The 18,874-nt window shown below is 30.7% G+C and overlaps 2 protein-coding genes and 1 pseudogene across 2 annotated transcripts; all 3 read right to left on the bottom strand.

The window, feature by feature from the left end:
* Positions 1-4,429: 4,429 nt before the first annotated feature.
* On the bottom strand, positions 4,430-6,390 carry LOC111674995 (zinc finger protein OZF-like). Its single transcript, XM_046947659.1, has 5 exons — positions 5,770-6,390; positions 5,440-5,705; positions 5,330-5,377; positions 4,947-5,238; positions 4,430-4,878 (listed from the first exon to the last, which is right to left on the bottom strand). Exons 1-5 carry the CDS (start codon positions 6,279-6,281, stop codon positions 4,581-4,583), a joined length of 1,416 nt encoding a protein of 471 aa, XP_046803615.1. The 5' UTR covers positions 6,282-6,390; the 3' UTR covers positions 4,430-4,580.
* A 3,990-nt stretch (positions 6,391-10,380) lies between these two features.
* On the bottom strand, positions 10,381-12,611 carry LOC111674991 (zinc finger protein 391-like). The gene is made up of 5 exons (XM_023435679.2): positions 11,835-12,611; positions 11,615-11,743; positions 11,220-11,554; positions 11,109-11,156; positions 10,381-11,040 (listed from the first exon to the last, which is right to left on the bottom strand). The coding sequence occupies exons 1-5, from the start codon at positions 12,494-12,496 to the stop codon at positions 10,445-10,447; spliced, it is 1,770 nt and encodes a 589-aa protein (XP_023291447.2). The 5' UTR covers positions 12,497-12,611; the 3' UTR covers positions 10,381-10,444.
* A 1,051-nt stretch (positions 12,612-13,662) lies between these two features.
* On the bottom strand, positions 13,663-18,819 carry LOC124418955 (annotated as a pseudogene).
* Between the last annotated feature and the right edge of the window lie 55 nt (positions 18,820-18,874).

The following is an 18,874-nucleotide window of genomic DNA, read 5'->3' as shown; positions in this document are numbered from 1 at the left end:
GAAGTGTAGTAATCGGATGGCATACATTTTTTTCCGGATTTAATCGTTCTAGGGTGTGTACTACAACAACAAACTTTTTTTTTACAAAAAAAGTTACTATAGCCGTATATATAAAATGATATATAACTGCTATCGGGCGATCTTGTGCACATATGAACCTATATAGAACTTTAAGTTGGAAGTGTAGAAATCGGATGGCATACATTTTTCCGGATTTCATCGTTCTAGGGTGTGTACTACAACAACAAAACTTTTTTACAAAAATTTTACTATGGCCGTATATATAAAATGATATATAACTGCTATCGGACGATCTTGTGCACGATAAAAAACCCATATAGAACTTTAAGGTGGAAGTTTAGAAATCGGATGGATACATTTTTTCAGGATTTCATCGTTCTAGGTGTGTACTACAACAACATATATTCTTTCCGGATTTCATCGTTCTAGGGTGTGTACTAACAACAAACTTATTTTTTACAAAAAATATTATAGCCGTATATATAATATGATATATAAGTGCTATAGGACGATCTTGTGCACGATAAAAACCTATACAGAACTTTAAGTTGGAAGTGTAGAAATCGGATGGCGTACATTTTTTCGGATTTCATCATTTTAGGGTGTGTACTACAACAACAAACTTTTTTTTTACAAAAATGTTATTATGGCGTATATATAAAAAGATATATAAGTGCTATCGGGCGATCTTGTGCACGATAAAAACCTATATAGAACTTTAAGTTGGAAGTGTAGAAATCGGATGGCATACACTTTTCCGGATTTCATCGTTCTAGGGTGTGTACTACAACAACAAACTTTTTTTTACAAAAAATGTTATTATGGCCGTATATATAAAATGATGAATAAGTGCTATTGGACGATCTTGTGCACGATAAAAACTATATAGAACTCTAAGTTGGAAGTGTAAAAAGCGGATGCCATACATTTTTTCCGGATTTCATCGTTCTAGGGTGTGTACTACAACAACAAACTTTTTTTACAAAAAACTTTATTATGGCCGTATATATAAATGATATATAAGTGCTATCGGACGATCTTGTGCACGATAAAAACCTATATAGAACTTTAAGTTGGAAGTGTAGAAATCGGATGGCATACATTTTTTCCGGATTTCATCGTTCTAGGGTGTGTACTACAACAAACTTTTTTTTACAAAAAATGTTATTATGGCCGTATACCTATATAAAATGATGAATAAGTGCTATTGGACGATCTTGTGCACGATAAAAACCTATATAGATATTTAAGTTGGAAGTGTAGAAATCGGATGGCATACATTTTTTTCCGGATTTCATCGTTTATAGGGTGTGTACTACAACAACAAACTTTTTTTTTACAAAAAATTTTATTATGGCCGTATATATAAAATGATGAATAAGTGCTATTGGACGATCTTGTGCACGATAAAAACCTATATAGAACTCTAAGTTGGAAGTGTAGAAAGCGGATGGCATACATTTTTTCCAGATTTCATCGTTCTAGGGTGTGTACTACAACAACAAACTTTTTTTACAAAAAATTTTATTATGGCCGTATATATAAAATGATATATAAGTGCTATCGAACGATCTTGTGCACGATAAAAACCTATATAGAACTTTAAGTTGGAAGTGTAGAAATCGGATGGCATACATTTTTTCCGGATTTCATCGTTCTAGGGTGTGTACTACAACAACAAACTTTTTTTTTACAAAAATGTTATTATGGCCGTATATATAAAATGATATATAAGTGCTATCGGACGATCTTGTGCACGATAAAAATCTATATAGAACTTTAAGTTGGAAGTGTAGAAATCGGATGGCATACATTTTTTTCCGGATTTCATCGTTCTAGGGTGTGTACTACAACAACAAACTTTTTTTTTACAAAAAATGTTATTATGGCCGTATATATAAAATGATATATAAGTGCTATCGGACGATCCTGTGCACGATAAAAATCTATATAGAACTTTAAGTTGGAAGTGTAGAAATCGGATGGCATACATTTTTTTCCGGATTTCATCGTTCTAAGGTGTGTACTACAACAAACTTTTTTTTTACAAAAAATGTTACTGTAGCCGTATGTATAAAATGATATGTAACTGCTATCGGACGATCTTGTGCACGATAAAAACCTATATAGAACTTTAAGTTGGAAGTGTAGAAATCGGATGGCATACATTTTTTTCCGGATTTCATCGTTCTAGGGTGTGTACTACAACAAACTTTTTTTTACAAAAAATGTTATTATGGCCGTATATATAAAATGATGAATAAGTGCTATTGGACGATCTTGTGCACGATAAAAACCTATATAGAACTCTAAGTTGGAAGTGTAGAAAGCGGATGGCATACATTTTTTCCGGATTTCATCGTTCTAGGGTGTGTACTACAACAACAAACTTTTTTTACAAAAATTTTATTATGGCCGTATATATAAAATGATATATAAGTGCTATCGGACGATCTTGTGCACGATAAAAATCTATATAGAACTTTAAGTTGGAAGTGTAGAAATCGGATGGCATACATTTTTTCCGGATTTCGTCGTTCTAAGGTGTGTACTACAACAAACTTTTTTTTACAAAAAATGTTACTGTAGCCGTATGTATAAAATGATATGTAACTGCTATCGGACGATCTTGTGCACGATAAAAACCTATATAGAACTTTAAGTTGGAAGTGTAGAAATCGGATGGCATACATTGTTTTCCAGATTTCATCGTTCTAGGGTGTGTACTGCAACAAAAAACTTTTTTTACAAAAAATTTTACTATAGCCGTATATATACAATTTTGTTGGTATTTTCTATGCAAAAGATTTGTAAACAAAAATAACTCACCACACCAAAAAAAATGTTTATTTTGATAAAACAGCTGTTACGGTTTGTTTTATTTTTCGTCGGGTTGTTTTCTTTATGTGCGTGTAATAATAATAGTGTAAATGCAGAAATATAAATCATATGATTTTTTCTATATATATTTTTTTTCAATAAATAAAATAAATTATAAATAGAATGTAAGCCATATTTGACCCCAAGGGCTTGGTTTTGAATTTGTAAATTTAAAAATAAAAACAAATAATAAATACTGATAGAATTTGATACGAAAAGTCGTACGAAATTCCTCATGTGTAAAGCCTACATTACTTCTTTAGTTGTGTAAAAACGCCATTTGCCTTAAAATTGATCTGGTAGCATTATAAATTAAAATTCAACACATGGTGGCACTATTGCGGTAAAAAATAACTGTATATTTTAAACAACAGTCGTAATTCAGGTCTGAGTTGGGGAACAACTCTCGCGTCATCGCGATTATTTCTTAAACGCGTTCAGGCTTGTGTTTGTTGCCTGGCTTTCGACAGTTTTGCGTCTCGCTCGCACTGGTGTAATGTATTACTTCATATAACTGTTCAAAGTTATATGTTGTCTACATTAACCTCGTGCTTTCGTATTACCTCAAGTGAGGTTATGTTTTATTGGTGGAGACCATAGAATACTCAAACGTTTTTAACTGGTGGAGACCATAAAATACTCACGATATAACCTGGTGGAGACCATAAAATACTCACGATATAACCTGGTGGAGACCATTTAAACTCAAATATATACTGGTGGAGACCATTATACTTTTGATGAAATCAAGTCCGGATGCTCCAACTTCATATATGAAGGTATAGGTCGGTTGGTGGGGTTTTCTCTGGACAAACGTGTGATAACCTGGCAATATGGGTGCTTGATGCACCGCCATCCTAATCAAACCCCAAAAAAAAAAAAAAAAATATTTTAAACAAAAAAATAGCATTTGATTTTAACTCAAATTTGAATTCGATGTCCATTTTTGTGTAGACGTGCGCCAGTCGAAAAGAGTTTGTTTTTTAAAAGTGTTAACGTTATTTTAAGGTACTGCATGTAAGAGCTATGGTAAAATATGGACCGATATTCGTAGAAATTATTGTAAAATAATTTAACTCAAGAGACCTTTTGTAAGAGTTAGGATCAAATAAAGCTCCATTCTGTACTATATAATTAAATTGATCACGACCTACTAAATACATTTATTCTTGATTAATCTGCTTTCCAGGGAGCTTCTTGTATGGGGCTGTTAGAAATCGTGGACTAACACGTTTACGTATAGAATAAGTTAATAGAAAACGTGCTAAGTCCAGCAAAAAATAAAAATTCAGAAAAAGAAAATCCGTATGTATTTTATAGCATTATTTAGATCTTCGCTCCGGAACGTCCCGAGTCAAACTCGTCCACCCAGCGACAGCTGTATCAACCGAAAGTTTTTCCCCAGAAAAGAACTATCGGCCACAGTCGAACTGGTATAACAACAACAATAGCATTATCTTTTCAGAAGTAAACTAGGTATGTTAACAGATTTTCAAAATATGAAAAACAAAAAAAATTAAGAAGAAAATTTACAAAAGCTAATGATGTATTGATTTTTGTCCAATTAGATGTAATAGTTGTTTAATTTATCGATTTCGAACAAACATTAGACTTTTAATAATATGCAATATAGGTAGATTTAAATTTCACAAATTTGAAAATGTTTATCCCAAGAGTTTTTAAGAAATTAATTTTATTTGCATATTTCGTTCTTCTTCTAATCGAGCTTTAAGATTTCGAGCTCGCGTTTCATCATCGTCGTCTTTATGGCTGGCAAAATGTGCTCGCAAATCTCTGGCCAAAGGAAATCTTAATGGACACAATTCACACATATAAACATTATCCCCCAGATGTTGTCGCAAATGTTTGATGCAATCATTACTTTGAGCAAATGCTCGGTCACAGTATTTACAGCGATATGGTTTTTCTCCTGTGTGTGTTCGCATGTGTCGCTGTTGTTTTTCACTTGTAACAAATCTACAAGAAAACAAAGATACAAATTAATAATTACATTAATACAAGTGAAAGATTGAAGATCGTATTACCGTTTTTCACAAAATTCACAGGCAAATGGTCTTTCATCGTTATGATATCTTTGATGTTGCTTTAATAAGAATTGTTTGTGAAAACCACGTCCACACACATCACACACATGAATTCGTGGTTTGGCTTTATGAATTTCATAATGGCAAAGGAGATCATTTTTAGTTGGAAAAGATTTTGGACAATCTGTACAGAGATAGAGTTTCTTGTCTAAATGACGAAGAGAATGCTGTTTTAAACTTCCAGCTGAAGCAAATCCTTTGCCGCATTGTGAGCATAAGAAAGTTTTTTCGGCTATAAAACAAAAAATACTTACATATGTACATACGTTTATATATATGTGGCGTATATGAAATATTGTTTATAAATTAATAATTTTATTTACCTGTATGTGTTTGTTGGTGATTTTTAAAAGCAGTTTTTTCAGAAAACTCTGCAAAAGAATAAAGAAAACTTTTTATTCAAAGATTTATTTTATCCTTATTTTAATCTTACCCAAGTTGCAAATACTACATTTTAATTCCTGTTCTTCTCTGTCCTTTCTCAAGTGCAATTCTTGGTGTTTAATAAATGATAATTTAGATATTAATTTCCTCTGACACTTACCGCAGGGATACATTTCTTTAATTTCAGATTCATTTGATTTATCTTTTCGTCTTCTGGATGTTGACTTTAACTTTTCTCTGGGTTTTTTATTTTTTGTTGTATTTTCTTTCTTTTTTCGTTTGCTTCTATTTGCCTTTTTTTCATCATTTGATTTACTTTTAACCAAGAAAATATTAAGATTAGTTTTATTTTAAAAATCGCATTAAAGCTAATTTTTACCTTTGTAGTTGATTTTCCAAGCAATCGCTTTCGCCGCTACCTTGCCATAATATATCAATAGAATTATTGCTAATATCCACACGACTGATTTCAACTTCGTTAAATCTGTCCTGTTCATTATTATAATCCATAGAATTATCTTCGCTCAAATAGCTATTTATCATTTCAGTTTTAATAAGCTGCTCCTCTAGATATTCAATGTTATTGGGTGAATCACTTAAATCGCCCTCCTCTAACATTTTATAGAATTTTTCTTCTATTTTAACACATTTCTGTTGAAAATTATAGATCTCTCTGATTTTGTCCAAGCATTTTTGGCATATACTTTTTGGCAATTGATCATTTTCTTCTATTTTTATTTGTGGTACTGCGGTTTTTATTAATTCTTTCAGGCTGAGTTTTTCCATTTTGCTCTCAATAAAAATTGATATCATTTCAATTTCATTAATATCTTGCTCCTTATCTAACTGGTCTGCTATATTTAGCATGCAGGTACGACATACATTTTCCATTATCTATAGTATTTTCCTTCGTCCTTTAAAAGTATAAAAATTGTCTTTGATGCTTACAAAGTATTTTTGTTTACTTTAATGTAAAATTAATAAATAAATTGCATTTTCAGCAATGTTGCCAGATTGTATGTTTGGGAAATACTATGTATTATATAGGGTTTCTTAAATGAAATTTAAATCAATCGATTAATAACTTTCTGATGCATTACATGAAATATAAAGTAAACGGTAGGAAAGTAAACGGTATAATTACAATATACCAAAAGTCTGCATTTCAAATATGAAATTGTAAAGTAAATTGTTAATTCCACAAACATTTCGACCACTTCTAGTTTTCATCCCTTTCGATTTAGTTATACTCGAAACATACATTATACTCTTAATTGCGGTTTCTATGGCATATAAATCGGTTTATATTTTATGGGTCTCTAATGTAGGGTATCTCAGGTATTTTTGTTCAAAATTAGAAATGTTGATGACTGAACATCTTTGGAACCAGTTATCCGATTTTAACAAATTATGTTTTGTTCGACAGGTCTTCAATCACTCGTTTTTGGTATTTCATTAAAATTCTATGAAGTCCTGGATCAAGGACCATATAGTGAAAAAATGTCCTTTATCCTTGAATATCCTAAAAAGGTTATTTTTTCTTATTTTTTTATAACAAATTGACAAAATTATTGCTATTGCTATGTAATTTAGAAATTTACATTGCAAGAGATCGCACTATGGGTCAGAGAGCAACTCTGGCGCGAAAAGTATTTTTGGCCAACAAAATGAACCATAGGATTAAGTATATTGAACAGAACAACTTACTTTATTGCGATTTTCAGCATGATAATGAACCAAAACCTTTGGCAAAGTTGATCTAAGAGTAGTTATCGAGTAATGGGACCCAAATTCTTTGATTGTCCATCAAAATCTCCCGACTCAAGTCCCTTAGAGATGCTGTTCTGCATTCTGAAGCGCTGTGTCGAAACTCGCAGTTTTAGAAAACATTGCAGCTTTCGAATGGCTTAAAATCCGCTTGGGATTAATTACGAACTACACTAGTAACTAATCTATTCCATAAGGGTGTTTGGAACTCAAAAGGACCAAAGATGTAAACGTGGGTCCTATTGGTCCATTTGTGATACCTGTAAGTGCAATTAAGAAAAGATGACATAGAAAGTTATAGTAAGAGACAATAGTGAAGAGGTATTAGGGATATTAATAGTAGTATATAGTGTATTGAGAGTTAGATAGAGAGAGACTAAGAACAAGACATAAGAGAGGAAGAGTCTCGGACTCAAAAAAGCTACTGATCAGTTCCAGTGCGGGACAGTGGCAAAGAAGATGTTCAATTAATTCCTCTTCTTCCTCATCTTGACAGTCACTGTAATTAGCGTGGTTACCAAATTTACAGTGGTCTGTGATGACAGATATAGTTCTGCTGAGTTGGGTTCGGCATTTGGATATCTTAGATATCTGAAATTCGGATATCTTAGATATCTGAAATTTCTGAGAACTAATTTCTACATACAAGTTGACGGTCGTGACAAAGTTTACTTCGCTATTTATTTTTTTGTTTTAATTTTAAGTTGCTCCCATAACAGTATGATACCACTAAGGAGGGATTATTTGGCCTTGAAATATTCATAACGCCATCACCAATTACGGCTCGTCCAAGAACTGCCAATCCGAGCTATATCCGCTCCTGAGTTTATTGGTCTCCAGATTATCAATAAAAATGCATTTGGTTAAACTCTTGAAGGCAGCGAAAAAAGAACTGCCTGATTACCCTTAAACGATAATGGCAATGACGCACGTAGGTCTTTATCCACCCAGAGCTGAATTACGAATGTACTTCGCTATTTATAGAAACTCGAAATATATGTATCTACATACTTTATATAGTCAGAAAGTTATTATTCTGGCCAATTATGAACAATAATTTCCTGGGAGTTTATTTCCCTTTGCATGCTTTATGTATAGGAGAGAAAACAAACTCCACGGGAATTTGTTATTGAGATTAGGTGTAACAATATTTATAAAATTTAGTTTGAAAAAATGAAAAATTATTATTTTGCTTTTCAAAGATATATAAAACCAAAGTACCAAAGTATACTTTGAAAAGTACAATGTTATGATATTATGATGTATAGCCTCCGGTAGGTTAGTGTTTTAGCCTGGTAGACCGGAGGTAGTGGGTTCGATTCCCACTTGTGACACTGGTTGAGGTGCGCACGGGTGTAGGTGTATTTCTTCGGATTTGATGTATATACAGTGTCTCTCATAAGTATTCGAATTTAGGTATAATATGAAAAGAAACCAAATTTAAAAACATATTTTGTATGCAAAATTAATAAATTAATTTGTTAAATTGTTTAGACTGTCCTTACCTTTGATATCACGCTTTTGAAAACTTTAAAAATTCACATTTACTTGAATTAATTTAGCCTTATTTAAAAAAAGTCCATAAAATTACCTCACAAAAGTATACGAATTTTTTCTGTATTTCATATTTGACTATAGTATACGAATGTTTTTTGCTAAAAATTGTTTTAAGGGGTAACTATCAACCGAATGGATATATTTTTGGACCATTTGGTCCACAATTTTGAGGCATTTGTACCATCTTTTTATGTAATATTATTAAAATGGCGATTTTTTTAATATTTGTAATTTTTTTTACTTTTTTCCAGAGATAAAACTAAAATTCGATATTGGGATTTAATATACCCCTTGGGGTATCTAAAAATAATATTTTTTGTTACAAGAATCTGTATTTAAACGTTCCAAGTTATATTATTGGAATCATTCTTCTATCGCTAATTCAATTTATTGGAACTCAAGTATATTTTTATAATACTAAGGTCAAAATTTTTCGGGGAAACTTGTCTTCTATATATTGTTTTAGATATCAGCTGTTATACGTTTTTAATATATTGTGGAAGTGTACAACTCCAAAGCATGCCTCGAAGAAACGCCATTCAATATAGTGGAATCATTCTTTTTATAACCAATGCCCTCTAGGCTGAATGTCACCATATCATTATGTTTTAACTCAAAAATATTGGTATCTGTTTAAATATTGTCTACTATGATCAAAATAAACCCAAAATTTTGAACATACAGTGTTGTTGTAGTGGGCAACATACATGAATGTTATGAGTAGTAATAACTAAAATATACTGTATAGGATGACGTTTTGTTAAGGCATGTTTTGGAGTTATATACCGCTACGATGTCTTGAAAATTTAAAATATATTAGTGCTTATATCTACAATAATATATACTAGCCGACATTGTCGGAAAAAATCGATCCTAGTGGTACGAAAAGGCTTAAGATCCAGATAATTTAATTAGAAACAGAAGAACAATACCAAAAATATATTTTGGAATGTGTAAAAACAGATCCTTAACAAAAATTATTATTTTTAGATACCTCAAGGAATCTATTAAATCCCAATATTAAATTTTGGTTTTATCTAGTTTTTTATAAATATGGTCAAAAATCGTAATTTTAATGATATTATATGAAAATATGGTACGAATGCCCCAAAACTGTGGGCCAAATGGGCTAAAAATATATCCTTTCGGTTGATAGTAACCTTTAAAAACAATTTTGAGCAAAAATACCATTAAATTCTAATTTTTATGTTTCGTAAAATATGGTCAAACAAGAAATACTGGAAAAATTCGAATACTTTTGTGAAGTAATTTAAAAAATTAATTAATTTAGGTTAATGTGAATTTTTAAAGTTTTAAAAAGCGTGATATCAAAGCTAAGGACTGTCTAGACAATATAACAAATAAATTTATTAATTTTACATACAAAATATGTTATTAAATTTAGTTTCTTTTTATATTTTACCTGTATTCGAATACTTATGAGAGATACTGTATGTACATCCTCCTTTAAAACTAACATGATGTTCAGGAAAATAATACAATTGAATTTTAAATCGGTTGCTATGTTTTGATGAAATTTAATAGAAATACTTTTTCACTTGCCTATAATTGATCTCGTGTTAGTTAAATAACATACATTAGTTTAATTTAGTTTAAAGTTTTTTATTCTAACAAATATTAATTACATATATTACATAAAAAACTAATTCATAATAAAAAAGAAATGTTCTGTTTTTATTAAAATACAATACATATGTAAATAAAATTATTTAAGTTTCTTTAATTCCCAATTTAATTCTCAAATTTTTTTCTTCTTCCATACGAGCCTGCAAATTACGTGCTCGAGTTTCTTCATCGTCATCTTTATGTGAGGCAAAATGTGCACGTAAATCTCTAGCCAATGGAAATCTTAGCGGACATAATTCACATTGATAGACATTATCGCCTAAGTGTTGCCGCAAATGTTTAATGCAATCATTACTTTGTGCAAAAGCTCTCTCGCAATATTTGCAACGATACGGCTTTTCTCCTGTATGTGTACGCATATGACGACGTTGCTTTTCGGCAGTAACAAAGCGCATATCACAATGTTCACATGGATAATTTTTAATGCCATTATGATAGAGATTGTGTTTTCTTAACATATAGGCCATATGGAAGGCAGCTCCACAAATATCACATACAAATGGCTTTTCTTTTTTGTGAACCATCATATGACCGTATAAACCACTTGCGCACACAAATTTCTTGGGACAATGCGGACATTGAATATTTTTCTCTCCCTTATGCCGTAACATGTGTATATTTAAACTTCCCAAAACTTTAAAACTTTTTCCACATTCAATACACAAGTATGGAGCATCACCTGACAATGAAATAAACTTTAAAAACATATGTATACATAACTAAAAAGTAATGTTTGCTTAGATTTACCCGTATGTATTCGCATATGAACCTTAAATGATGTATTTTTGGAATATACTGCAAAAGAGAAAAATTATTTTTATTGATTTTTATTAATTTTAGTTCTCTTCAATAATCTACCTTTGCCACAATGTTCACATTCGTAGCCCCTTTCAGTTCGAGCTGTAGTTGAGTTGTCTGATTTGGTAACTGTTTTACCCAATCGATGAAACTGCAAATGCTCCTGCCAAAGTTGTTCGTTATCCAAAACTATATTGCATTTTTGGCATGGAAAACTAACATTTTCATTATCTGCAGGCAATTGTGGATTTTCATCATTTTGCTTTTTATTTTTTGATATCAACTTTTTTCTTTTGACTTTCTTTGAAGATATTTGTGCCGTGATTTCGTCATTTATTTTGTTTTTTAAATTTTGTTTTCGGGTTTTGGGTTTTGCAGAAGACGTATTTTTTTGGCTACAACAATGGGTTACATAATAAACTACTTTGTTTTGTTAACATTTTACGAATACCTACGCAGTTTCACTAGGTGTCCACTCGTCATCACTAGCAGTGCTATAGGGAATTGTAGTTGTTTCATTATTTGTTTTATTGTTTGATTTTCTTTTTCCAGTAATGGATTTGAGAGAAATATTGTTCTTTTGGCTGTAATAATAGATTACGTATGTATATTAATAATCTATTTTTTTAGTAAACTTAGTTTATTTAAAAAATATATAACATTGCAAATACCTACACAAATTCACTAGGGTTCCACTCGTTATCACTAGCATCGCTATAAGGGTTTTTAAAAAATGGTTCTATCTCATCTGTTTCGTCATCGCTGTAGGGATTTGTGAAATAATATTCTTTATTTTCATTTTCCTCCGAAAAATCATGTATTGGTTCATCATCAAATTCTGGCCAATCATTTACGTCTACTTCATCTTTTTCCAGCTCCTCAACATGCACTTCTTCAACTTCTAACTCTGTTAATTTATAGGCATCATCTTCTTTTTCCTTATCTAAGACCTCCTCATCTTGATCATTTATCTCAATAATTTCTATGGATTCCTGTAATGGACTTAGATTCCCTTGACTGTCGTCAATTTCAACTTGTTTTAACATATTACGGAATTGTTTATTGACGTTTTTGTACATCTCGATAAATTCGTGAACAATTAATAATTTTTTAATACAATCTGAACACATAAGCATGGGTAGATGTTCATTGACTTCCACTTTTATGTCAGGATGCACCATTTCAAGTAGTTCCATCAAACTGTGATCTTTACCTCCATTGGGTACCTCATAAAGGTTTTGCTTATTCTTAATAGCGCTTTCACGTTGGAGTTTCGTAAACCTCATCATACACGTTCTGCAAAGATTCCGCATATTGTTGGCAGATTTTGTATTCATATTAGTAAAAATTTTTGTTTACATTTATAAAATAATACAAATTTTTCTAATTGTAAAATTGTATTGTAAACACAAAAAATAATAGTGCAACAACAGAGACCAGCGCCGACATATATTAACGACGTCGGCAAGTTACACTAAAAATTTTGTCGGCGTCTTAAAATAGTATGTAAGACGTCTATGTTTTCAGTTAGTTTTCAATCAAGAATTATCGGTATCCGAGTTATATTTTGTGTCCCAGTGATCGAAAAGCTGTATTTTAGCAGAAAATACTTTGAAAAAAGGGATTTTGATTGACGTACATAAAATGTGAACATGTTTTAATCGAGATTTTGAGTCGTTTTTATACCCTACACCACTATAGTGGGGAGGGTATTATACGTTTGTGTTGATGTTTGTAACATACAAAAAATGTTGGTCCAATACCCACCTTAAAGTATACCGATCGATTCAGAATCATTTTTTGAGTCGATTAAGACATGTCCGTCCGTCTGTCCGATATTTGACCTACATAAAGCCTCATTTAGAAATTTCAGTTTTTTTGTCAATAAATTGCATAAATATTTTAAAAATTATGGTAATATTCAACATAAAAGTTTCTTTAAAAAAAAATAAAAAAATTTTAAAAATATACTCATGTTGTAGGATATTATATGGTCGGCCATGCCCGACTATACATTCCTACTTGTTTTAATTAAATAAAACTTTTATATTTAATTCTACTTTAATCCCAATACGTTTAAACAAATTTTATCAAATTATCTTCAGCGTTGCTGTTTCCTTGCGCGCATGCTTAATGTGGCCATTAACACAAATCAGAAAATGGTTCTATTCCGATTGGTTGATTTTAAGATTATAATTAAGATGATAATATGACGAATATTCTTAAGTTGCCCACTTGAATTAGGGTCCGACAGATTATCTTTCTATTTCGAGATATCTTTTCACCAAACTTTATGACACATCTCGAATCCTAGATGTAATATCACTAGACGAAGTATGCTCAAGGTTATTTAAGAATCATCTTAATATATTTTTCTAGTTTGGTATAGTTATAGTAATGCAACGGTTCCTTGACGCTTCAACGCACGTGCCTTATTTAAAACTTACGATTTTCCAATTGATTAGTTAAAAAATTATTTTAAACCAATTAATAAAATAAACAATCTCTGTTACATAAAATATTTTATTTTTCTGCACTAATAACACCCAATTTTAGGTCTAATTTTCGTTGTTCTTCTTCACGAGCCTTTAGATTGCGTGCTCGTGTTTCTTCATCCTCATTATTATGGGAAGCGAAATGAGCTCGCAAATTTCTGTCCATTGGAAATCTTAACGGACAAAGTTCACATTGATAAACATTTTCACCCAAATGTTGCTTCAAATGTTTAATATAATCATTACTTTGAGCAAAAGCTTTCTCGCAATATTTGCAACGATATGGCTTTTCTCCCGTGTGTGTACGCATATGTCGCCGTTGTCTTTCGGCATTTACAAATCTCTTATCACAATATTCACATGGATAATTTCTAATATTATTATGATAGAGATTGTGGTTTCTTAACATGTAGGGCATATGAAAGGCGGCTCCACAAATATCACAAACATATTTCTTTTCTTTTGTATGTACCATCATATGACCGTATAGACCACTTGGAGTTACAAATTTTTTTGGACTTTGGACATTGAACATTTTTCTCTCCTTTATGCCATAACATGTGGGATTTTAATGAACTCAAAGCTTTAAAACTTCTTCCACATTCTATGCACAAATATGGTTCTTCACCTGGTAATGAAAAACAAATATTAATTGTAACTAAGGAACAATAATTATTTCTAAATCACCTGTATGAATACGCATATGAATTGTATATGATGTATTTTGCGAATATCCTGTGAAAGAAAAGTAATATTAATTAAATTCAAATTAATATTATTTAGTAGTCTACCTTTGCCACAAATTTCGCATTTGAATCCTTGGCCGTTTCGAGCTTTTGGATGAAATCGCATATGCTCCTGCAAGAGTTGCTCACTATTAAAAACTGTATCGCACTTCTGGCAAGCAAAACTACCATTTTCAGTTTCCATAGGCGACTGAGTTTTCTCCTCATCCTTTTTTTTATTGTTGGATATGTTCTTAATGTCTTTTTTCTTAGAAGGTATTATTGTTGTAGTTTTTTTATTTATTTTATTTTTTACTTTTCGTTTTCGGGTAATAATCTTTGCAAAAATTTTATTTTCGCTGCAAAAACACATACAATATGAAAAATGTTTTTGTTACAAAAAGGAAATTCAAATCGTATAGTCGCTATCATTTTAGTTAATTTTATAATATGAATAAGTTGTAACGGCAAATTTGACATATACACTCATATATGAAAACTGGGGAAAAATGGCGGAACTATCAATAGTGGGTGTGGTCATCCCACGCCTATATTGCTGGTGTGTAACATATTGTTACATTAATTTTGATTTGACCTTCATTACTGAAAAATAAATCTTTAAAAATACCTACCCAGAATCACTAGGTGTCCACTCATCACCAGAATCGCTATAGGGATTTGAAACATATAAATCTTTATCTGTTTCATCTTCTTCTTCGTCACTATAGGGATTTGTGAAATATTCTTTACATTCTTCTTCCATTGAAATATCATTCAGTGGCTCACTAAATTCTGGCCAATCATTTACATCTATTACCTCCTTTTCCAGTTCTTCGATAGTTACTTTTTCAACTTCTAACTTTGCCATTTCATAGATATCATCTAAATTTTCTTTATTCAATATCTCATCAATCTTATCATTTGCACCAATAACTTCTATGGATTCATTTAAAAGATTTTTATTCTGTTTACTGCTAGAAGCTTCAACTTGCTTTAACTTGTTGCGAGCTTGTTTATCGGCAAGTTTATACATTTCGATAAATTCATGAGCCATTAATAATTTTTTAATACAATCCGAACACATAAGGGTTGGAAGATTATCATTAATTTCCACCTTAATGTTAGGATGTACTAGTTGCAGTAGTTCCATTAAACTGGTATCTTGTCTTCCATTTGGTACATCATAAATGTTCTGCTTATTATTTATAGCACATTCTAGTTGTGATTTTGAAAACTTTGTTAAACATGTTCTGCATAAATTCTGCATAGATTTGCCAGATTTTGTACTCATATTTAAATATTATTAAATTTGTAAAATACTTGAAAATTAAAACAATTTTCTTGTAAATGTTTGTTGTAAACAAAAAATAAAAACAATTAGACATACGCCGACTAATATTTTTGACGGCGGCTTGAAAACGGCTATAATGTATGAACTAGGGATGTCTAACGAGACTGATTTTTTGGGATTTCGGGATTTCTAAATCCCCAAAATAGAAATAAATTTTCAAAAAATCTTAATAATTTACCGACAATAATAACATTTTCTATTTCATATTGCAATATGTGTTTATTAATACAGAAAGCTTTCCCATAAGTATTTTGTGAAATTTTTTGAAATCAAATTAATTCAAAGTACTAAAAATAATAAAATAGTTATTTAAATACAGTGCATTCTAGATACACCACTCATGTGACCTACCGTCTTGAGCTGAATATCGGATATATGCCCTACAAGAACCCTACAAGAAATGTATGACCGAAACTAACACATACAAAATGATTTTACTAACACACTTGCAACATTTTTCTTTAAAAATTGCAAAAAAAAAATAGTTAATGGATTCCATCAATAATGACGGTCAAATGACCGGTAAAATGACTGTTGATGTACTCAATGTGTGATAAAGGGTTTCATTTGCATATGAAAGAGTGAAACAACTACATTTGACTGTTACTGTGTTTTCCGTCGCATAAATTAATTATTTCAGTGAAAGCCAAAGATCAAGGAGCAAAAAATTAAAAAAATTTAGACTAACATTATTAAAAATAAAGAGATTTATTATAATTTAAAAACGGTGCAGGAAGTGGAGCTGAGAATATACACTTCGGAGTTTAATCTATTTGTGGTAATATGAATACATATTTACTTTTAATTTTTATATTTCAATATTTATATGCATTTCTTTACAGACAATTTATTTCCACAAATTAAAAGGAGCATAGGAGGATTTTACATTCTTTGAGGTATGTAAAATGGTGAAATGATAGTTAATTTATGTATATTAATAAAATTAAAAATATATGTCTTAAAATGTTAATAAATTGTGTTTTATTATAAATTGGCATAGCCGTCAGATTTGACGGATAAATTCATCAAGTGTGATCGGTCAACTGTGATGGATATATCCATAAAGAATGATTAGTCAATCGTGACTAACATTTCCATCATCCTTGATTGGTAAAAAGCAAAAGAGTGAGCAGCTCAAATATATGTTTTAAAGTCGATAGAATTCATAAGTGCGAGGGTGATGCAAAATCACATGTACACAAAAGTTTCCATCACTTTTTACATATTGCCCTTAAGAAACAGATAGAAACTTTTGATGGAAACTTTGATCGATTTGCCAGTCAAATGACCGGTTAAATGACTGTCACTGTTCTTGTAGGGAAATGTATGACCGAAACTAACACATACAAAATGATTTTACTAACACACTTGCAACATTTTTCTTTGAAAATTGTTAAAAAAAATAGTTAATGGATAATTCCATCAATAATGACGGTCAAATGACCGGTAAAATGACTGTGATGTACTCAATGTGTGATAAGGGGTTTCATTTGCATATGAAAGAGTGAAACAACTACATTTGACTGTTACTGTGTTTTCGTCGCATTAATTATTTCAGTGAAAGCCAAAGATCAAAAATCAAAAAATTAAAAAAAATTTAAGACTAAAATTATTAAAAGTAAAGAGATTTATTGCAATTTAAAAACGGTGCAGGAAGTGGAGCTGAGAATATACACTTCGGAGTTTAATCTATCTGTGGTAATATGAATACATATATACTTTTAATTTTTATATTTCAATATTTATATGCATTTTTTTACAGACAATTTATTTCCACAAATTTAAAGGAGCATAGGAGGATTTTACATTCTGTGAGGTATGTAAAATGGTGAAATGATAGTTAATTTATGTATATGCTTACTATGTATATTAATAAAATTAAAAATATATATCTAAAAATGTTAATAAATTGTGTTTTATTATAAATTGACATAGCCGTCAGATTTGACGGATAAATTCATCAAGTGTGATTGGTCAACTGTGATGGATATATCCATAAAGAATGATTAGTCAATCGTGACTAACATTTCCATCATCCTTGATTGGTAAAAAGCAAAAGAGTGAGCAGCTCAAATATATGTTTTAAAATCGGTAGAATTCATAAGTGCGAGGGTGATGCAAAATCACATGTACACAAAAGTTTCCATCACTTTTTACATATTGCCCTTAAGAAACAGATAGAAACTTTTGATGGAAACTTTGATCGATTTGCCAGTCAAATGACCGGTTAAATGACTGTCACTGTTCTTGTAGGGTGGTTTTTAAAAATAAGAGAATTATCATCTCGCTATCTTATTAACAGGTTGACTGCCAGTACAGATTTTCATATACTCATATCCGATAGTATCAATGACAATTTATTGTCGTTTTTATACCCTTCAACATAGGTTTATGTAACCGTAAATTCATTATCCAAATTTTATGAGGATCGCCTCAAACGGGGGGCTTGGAAGAAGCATATTTCAGAAAATTAGTTTTTTAACAATAAATTGCTTAAAATTATCGGAGGCGAGATACAAATCAAGTGAAATGCTTTATTATGAAAACTTTTTTTCTTACTTGTTATTTTTAGATATCCGATAGTATCTATGCCTATTTATTGCCCTTTTTTATTTTTGATATTTCAGCTTGTAAGTTAGTAGAGCCATCTTAAGTCTAGAAATTACTCAATCGAATTAAAAATAGACCGAAATTTTAAAATTTTATGATCCTACTTATTTTATATATTTTATAATGTATAAATTTAGCGGAAAAAGACCTCAATTTCGGGATTTTAAAATCCCGAAAATCCCCGTGATTTCATTTTTAAAAATCCCGGTTTTTGGTACTTTAAAATACCGGGATTTTCGATGTGTTAAATTTTACAGTAATATTAAATAGCGGAATTTTGGAAGTATTTTGAAAAATCGGGATTTTGATATTTTAAAAACGTCTGTTGGATTTTGAAACTGAGTTCCTACTAAGATTTAATAAGTTTTAAAAATACTAGTATATAGATGAAGTATATAGATGAAATTCGACATAAGTAAGTTTCATACTACACAAATAAATTTAATACGAACCAAATTCTGTCTACCAAATTTTATGAGAATCAACTCATACCCCTCTATATTAGGTCCCCTTCAGAAAATTACTTTAACGTAT

The sequence above is a fragment of the Lucilia cuprina genome, chromosome 3 (assembly GCF_022045245.1).
Source record: "Lucilia cuprina isolate Lc7/37 chromosome 3, ASM2204524v1, whole genome shotgun sequence".
NCBI classification, from domain to species: domain Eukaryota; kingdom Metazoa; phylum Arthropoda; class Insecta; order Diptera; family Calliphoridae; genus Lucilia; species Lucilia cuprina.
This window is presented reverse-complemented; position numbering and strand designations above follow the sequence as displayed.

Excerpts from the sequence above, each read along its gene's own strand:
- LOC111674995 (XM_046947659.1), bottom strand. The coding sequence starts at position 6,281 with ATGGAAAATGTATGTCGTACCTGCATGCTAAATATAGCAGACCAGTTA. Across the intron at positions 5,378-5,439 it reads ATGTAGTATTTGCAACTTGG|AGTTTTCTGAAAAAACTGCT; the intron begins GTAAGATTAAAA and ends ATTCTTTTGCAG. Across the intron at positions 4,879-4,946 it reads TGTGAATTTTGTGAAAAACG|ATTTGTTACAAGTGAAAAAC; the intron begins GTAATACGATCT and ends GTTTTCTTGTAG.
- LOC111674991 (XM_023435679.2), bottom strand. The coding sequence starts at position 12,496 with ATGAATACAAAATCTGCCAACAATATGCGGAATCTTTGCAGAACGTGT. Across the intron at positions 11,555-11,614 it reads TGGACACCTAGTGAAACTGC|CCAAAAAAATACGTCTTCTG; the intron begins GTAGGTATTCGT and ends CCATTGTTGTAG. Across the intron at positions 11,041-11,108 it reads TCATATGCGAATACATACGG|GTGATGCTCCATACTTGTGT; the intron begins GTAAATCTAAGC and ends TTTCATTGTCAG.